Source organism: Athalia rosae, chromosome 2 (assembly GCF_917208135.1).
Source record: "Athalia rosae chromosome 2, iyAthRosa1.1, whole genome shotgun sequence".
Lineage (NCBI taxonomy): Eukaryota > Metazoa > Arthropoda > Insecta > Hymenoptera > Athaliidae > Athalia > Athalia rosae.
The window spans coordinates 1,033,205-1,039,511 of NC_064027.1; the positions used below are offsets into that span (position 1 = coordinate 1,033,205).

The 6,307-nt window shown below is 42.7% G+C and overlaps 2 protein-coding genes across 12 annotated transcripts in view; one reads left to right on the plus strand and one right to left on the minus strand.

Moving 5' to 3' along the window:
* The window catches only part of LOC105691470 (facilitated trehalose transporter Tret1-like), a 4,920-nt gene extending 2,036 nt beyond the window's left edge, over positions 1 to 2,884 (minus strand). The window contains exons 1-4 of one of the 11 annotated variants that reach the window (XM_048650472.1): positions 2,729 to 2,884; positions 1,337 to 1,424; positions 799 to 1,222; positions 115 to 682 (exon numbers count right to left, since the gene is read on the minus strand). In XM_048650472.1, coding sequence (XP_048506429.1) covers positions 115 to 682; positions 799 to 955 — 725 coding nt within the window. In that variant the 5' untranslated portion in view covers positions 956 to 1,222; positions 1,337 to 1,424; positions 2,729 to 2,884. Of the gene's footprint in view, positions 1 to 114; positions 683 to 798; positions 1,631 to 2,532 lie in introns of those variants that run through there. The other 10 variants (XM_048650470.1, XM_020855547.2, XM_048650473.1 and 7 more) reach the window with 10 other exon arrangements.
* The window catches only part of LOC105691476 (protein-L-isoaspartate(D-aspartate) O-methyltransferase-like), a 7,546-nt gene extending 1,798 nt beyond the window's left edge, over positions 1 to 5,748 (plus strand). The window contains exons 2-6 of the mRNA XM_012409960.3: positions 3,154 to 3,256; positions 3,497 to 3,636; positions 4,487 to 4,715; positions 4,811 to 4,896; positions 4,975 to 5,748. Of these exons, the coding sequence (XP_012265383.2) occupies positions 3,202 to 3,256; positions 3,497 to 3,636; positions 4,487 to 4,715; positions 4,811 to 4,896; positions 4,975 to 5,163 (699 nt within the window). The 5' untranslated portion in view covers positions 3,154 to 3,201 and the 3' untranslated portion in view covers positions 5,164 to 5,748. The remainder of the gene's footprint in view (positions 1 to 3,153; positions 3,257 to 3,496; positions 3,637 to 4,486; positions 4,716 to 4,810; positions 4,897 to 4,974) is intronic.
* Positions 5,749 to 6,307: the final 559 nt, after the last annotated feature.

The window sequence follows — 6,307 nt, forward strand, 5'->3', positions numbered from 1 at the left end:
TAAGCGCCGCGCTCGGTGAATGAATAACTAAGAATACTGGAGGCTACCCTTCATACAACATTGAAAAAAAAAAAACCAGTTGCGAAAGGTCGTTGAACTGCGTTTACGTTATACCTTCGAGCGTCCGCCATTCGTTCCTTGCGCACCAGGTAGATCGGCGTTTCCGGCAAGAAAATAACACCGCTGAGATAAATCATCGGTAAAACAGATGCGCAGATCGCGAATACCCTGAAGGATACCAAGGCACCCAAAATGTATCCAACTACGACGCCGATGTTTATGAAGAAGACCAGGAAGCTGCCCAACGTGCCCCGAATTTTGATGCTGGACATTTCCGCGACGTAGAGGGGGACCACAAGTACAACACCGGCACCTCCGAATCCGCCGAAACAACGTGCGGCGAACAGGTAGTTCTGATCCGTAGCAAATACTTTGATCAACCAGCAGATCCCCAAAGGAACGGCCACCAAACACCCCGATACTTTTCGTCCGAATTTTTCTGACGCTGTCCCGAAAAACGGAGTTCCGACCAGAGCTCCTACGCACACAAAACCCCCGAGCCAAGAGGCCACCTCGTCCGATATCGGCGAGCCACCAATGGGGGAATTTTCACTCTGCAACTGTGGAATCATCGGCGATGTCCACCCGATGACCATCCCGTATATGAAACCCCCAATGTTCACTGTAATTCAGGCGAATTTTTCAGATTTAGAGACTTCGTGGAGCAGTGAGAATGTAAATTCATTCCGTTTTCGTCAATTCTCGTTAACGTTAAAGAACAATATTCGAAATACGCACTTATGAAGGCAGCGGCAATTTGTCGATATTTCCCTGACTCCTGCACGCTCTTGTTCGATGACTCGACCTTTTCCACATTATCCATGATTTCGGTGGTTATCATTTCGACAGGAATTTTCGCGTTACGAAATAGCGGCTCGGACTGATTCGATGCCATAAATCACCACAATAAGAGCCGTGCGAACGATGCCTCTGTGTTCATGTGACAATCAGGAGCGACGAGTGAGACTTGTGTAATGTGGCGGCTAGGAAGCTTGCGAAGTGAATTTATATCAAAGCGTACGGAGCTAGTCCGTGCAGGAAAGAGTACGCGACGATCTTAGGGGTAGGAGGTTCTCTTTATCTCGTCGCAACACGTCTTATCTTTCTCCCCGCAGAGTCCGTGTCAGACTTGCAAGCTACAACTTGCATCGAATTCTAAATTCTGCAAACGATACGCTGCGTCAAAGACCCCAGGTTTTCGAATTCGAACCACTGCACTGAAATTAGCCAAATTTAGCGAGGCAATTTACGTGCAAAATTTAAACATCAAACTCACCCTTTTCGCATGAGTTCGCGATCTTTCTCTTCGCTCGCATCCTACCGGCAAACGCGTCATCCTTCTCTAACTTTTCGACCAAAGGACTCTGCGGAAAATTCCGACTCCTTGATTCATTAACAAAAATTGCTTACAGAAAAGAACTATGATAAACATGACTTCGCACGACTATGTGTATACAACACAATCAACGATCAAATCATGATTACACTTGCTTTAAACGTGAGCAGCCAATTATGGATACATTATCGTAAGAATCTTTTGACGGTAGTGATGAAACAATCGTCAATGTGAAGTAGTACATCAAAAAGAATTTTCTATTTATTCGCGTAAGGAGATCTTATACGCGCTCGGCCCCTATTCATGCTATCAGAACGTACTCGTAAATTAGAGCGAAACATTTTGACAATTTAATGCTTGAACGTGACAAATCATATTCTCAAATTAGAACTCTGATGCAACGGAAGTCATGTGATCTATTGCGGGAAATCAGGAACTCTGAGATTCGCAGCGTAATAAATTTGCCCTTTATTTGCACGAATCATGTAGCCATACTCCCGATAGACTCTACCTGTATAATGTCACACAATCAGTGTGTGTATATTGTGGATCTTTTTGACGTACCTTATACCGTTTGTATATTTTAAGATGTCTTATTCAAATTTATACGCACGCTTACTCAAATTCAATTAGAGAAATACCTATGCTATCTTGCGATCACAATTTTATTTTCCGATTTTAAGCCTCCACTTTACCCTTCCAGTTGAGATTACAGAGATCTTGGATGAAAGTTGGCATTTGATTTTTTTCGACCTCTAACACGTGTTATACTACGAGGCATGGCGATGAATGTTGTAAATAATGTTCATTTTATCTCTAGCGTATACAAAAGAAAATTAGATTCCTATCTGACGCATTTTAAATTAAAAGGTAACACGGGTAATCAGCATTGTCACCCGGAGATTTTGAAATAAATTTTTGATCGCGAGTTGATGTATTATTCAATTTTTATTTGAGATAGCATGATTCTCTGTCGAAATTTTGTTACAGCATAATTTTTGTACGGAGGTGTCGATTTGCTCCACGTGGAATCGGTATTTTTTGAATCGCCATATCGTATTCGATTCGCCCCTCGGATACACTCTATTGAATCCCCTGTGCCGAATTAATATAGTATATGGATACACAAAGCTTACCCTCTGTTCGATTCAGTTCACAATTTACTCAGACTTAATGAATTCCCAATTTAGACAAAGATGGATCAGCGCGGATCGATAAACGGTATAATTTGCGATTGACCAATGGTCAGATTTTCCTTCATACAGGTGATAAGAATACCTCGACGATTGAAATGAAGATATCCTCATCTCAACATTGAAAGTTTGGTTCTACCTATCGGTCTTTTCCATTCCTGCGCCGACCGGGTCTTCCAAGTTGACGTACCGAGTCATCCCAAATAACTGGGTCACTGTCGTTTCGGCGTTTGCTCCCGACCTAGACTCCAGGCATTTCCAGAGCCTCCGAGCCCACGGGCAACCAGATGGAGTCGCGACCGTGAATCGACTGAACCCAACAAAACCCGACGTTCCGTTGTACGAAATCGATAGAGACGTTCGCGTGTGTGTACCTACGTCAGTTGAACCGAAAAGAAGTGAAATTCAGCGTGTCTGACCTTTTCAAAACTAATTAGAGCAGGAAAAATTATGGGCTGGTTCCACGCTACAGAACTACGTATCTCGTTAAATCAGAATTATCTTTCCCCATTACTAAGTATTGTGTAAGGATAACGAAGATGCTACTCGATATTCTGGCTCCAGGTACAATTGGCCGCAAGAGAAAACAGAAGACAACAATCGAAGGATATAATGGCATGGCACTGCAACGGAATCACGAATCAAGAGATGGTGGAAAAACTAAAAAGTGAGTGAGTTACGTCATAATTCATTCAATTCATTGGTCCTTACACATTTCGAACATTTGGCGGAAGAAGTTGACGCGTCACGATTCAAATTGTGCCGAAATAACGGTCTAGCAATGCGAGATTTTTATCTCGGTAAAATTCGGTTTTCATATGTACGCTAATCCGGATGGATGGATGTCTGGATGCTTATATTTAGTAGGTAATATACTTACGAATAATTGAATAATCGCTTTATGCAGACGCCGGTATAATTGGATCGGACAAAGCAGAAGAAGCTATGCTAAGAATTGACAGAGGAAAGTACTGCCACGAGGTAGATCCTTACCTGGATCGACCGAGAAAAATTGGCTACAACGTCACCATCAGCGCACCCCACATGGTAACTTTTGACTCGTTCATATAATTCCGACGTTTGATTCATCGATCTCTCACATTGAAACATAACACGTGTTCAGTTTCATCAGTCCCAACCCAAATATTATTGGGACATTGTTCGATGACTCTCGGCGGAAAAACTAGGTGATCGAATAGATTATTGTTATTTATACATCTACATACAGTGAGATTCGTTGATCGTGTGCGTCGGGTCAAGGTGAATCATATATCATATCGTATCGTTAATTATCATACAGTCGGTATACACGACTGATAATCGATTGCAGTACCGCAGTCGTTGATGCGACGAAAATTTAATTTTTCTCGTATAAATATTATCTCACTTTTATCGTAAACAAAAACTACTAGAACTGCATCGTGCAGGTGAGTGCAATGTTAACAACGCGTTGATCCTGGCCTTCGTGATTTATTTATTGCGATAAGATCGTTTGCACACTTCAGCAAGTGTAAACGGGTAGAAACGGGAAAGCCGTAGAACGGGGCGTAACAATTGTAAATAAAAATATGCAGAGAACGTTGATTGATCAACGCGACGCAACGTCATCGATTGCTTCGCGAAATGAGAGCATCGGGATAACCCCATTATCTCTTTCTATATGCACGGTTTTCATGCAAGTTTACACACCGCGAGCACACATTACAGCTTCCCTATCAATTATGTACTTTTCCATTCTATCGCTTATGCAGCTACACGGACGACGTCATGGATGCGGTTCAAGTTCGAGCATGAATGCCGCTAATGCACGCGACCAAGGACTAACGAACTATTGAATAATTTTTCTATCAGATTCAAAATATCGTCGAATAATTTCTGTTATTCTGTAATCCTTCAGCACGCGTACGCCTTGACCATGATGACGGAGCAACTGTCGCGACGAGGTGCCCACGCCTTGGACGTTGGCAGCGGAAGTGGCTACCTCACCTCGTGCATGGCCCACATGGTGGGTCCTGGCGGGCTCGTCGTTGGCCTTGAACATATTCCCGAACTGGTTGAAAGATCGCGAAAAAACGTGGAGCAAGACAGGCCCGATCTCGTGCGGGATGGGCGAATCAAGTTCGTTGGTACTGAACAAATAAATGCCCGAATACACGCGTACGAAAATTAAAGTTTCAGGTCTTGTCTTCCATCGACTAACTTATTTCTTTTCAACTTATAGTCGGGGATGGGAGATTGGGGTACGAAGCTGACGGACCCTACGACGCAATTCACGTCGGCGCTGCGGCTGACACGTTGCCACAGACCGTAAGTTGCTGGTCAATGAAATAATCGAATCAAAATATTTTTGTCGGCACAATTATCCAGCTTTTGTAAAATGTATAGCTAGTGAATCAGTTGGCACCCGGAGGTCGCCTTCTCTGTCCGGTGGTTGCGGTACAGGGATTTCAACGGTACCAGGATTTCGTTCAAGTCGACAAGAATCAGGACGGCTCGATAACGACGAAAAATTTGATGCAGGTCATGTACGTTCCACTCACAGATGCGAAGGCCCAACTTGGGGAGAACAACTAGAGATATGAAGCCTATATGGGTCATAACTGTGCGAATACGAGTGCGACAGCTATTTATTTTGTTCTTCATAGAGTCGTTATAAACGATCGGATTTAATTTAGTTAGACATCACAACAGCTGAATACAATTCAGTCTGAGGCGGGGACAAACTTGGAATCTAAATAAAAATTTAATGTTGCGTCATCGTGATAAAGACGTTACAAATTCGTTGGTATCATAGTAAAATCCACCCAACTTGGTGTTCCAGCTGTACGTTGTATGTATAGCTGTATCGGTGTTTGTTCGCACAGATACGAAGTTACCCCGAGTAAAATTGCAAATTTTTAAAATCGTTTATTACTCGCAGCAGCGTTGATTGAAAACGTTAGACAGCGATTGCGGGTATCACGATCACAATAATTATCATGGATCTTTCCATTGATACACTGTTTCTGTTATAATAAAGCGTTCACTGAAGATAATGCCTTGGCCGCACGATTATGCAAATGCATAATTTATACACCGCTCAATCTTATCTCAAACGTATAACGTAATTTAGAACTGTTCATTATTAGATAAACAATAAAACATGTACATACAAGCATACGTATGTCTACCTACATATATTTTCCCCTCAATTTTCCCTTGCGTAAAAAATTTACATTACCGTAATTCAAACATATTCCCGCTCACTTCTCGATACGGAAAAAGTGATTCGCCTATCGGCGTAACTATACGAAGAATGCCGACACACAGGGTCAGAAGATGTCCCCATCGGGCTTCTGTAGCAACATCCCGCGAGCTTACGCCCTCTCACTGGACCCGTCAACCAGTTTTTTAAACTAGCAGCACCTGAAAGCCTTCTCGGACTTAGGGGTGCGTACCGACCGCAGTTAATGTGATCATCGATAAATCAACCGGTCACAACCAGGGAAATCATTTCTTCATTTACCTTCTGGGATGCGGGGGAAATATAAGATTGCATTAAATATGTAGATAATGAATGATTCACTCTACTTCTGAAATAACAGAGAAGTTTTCACGGATAATCCAAAAAAATACTCTAAAACAGTTTTTGGGTTTCAAACGCATGAAGCGTTGCAATGCATTTTTTAAGCGCCAAGTCCGCGCGCATACGAGCAGCGGCGATGGAACTTGGGTTTTT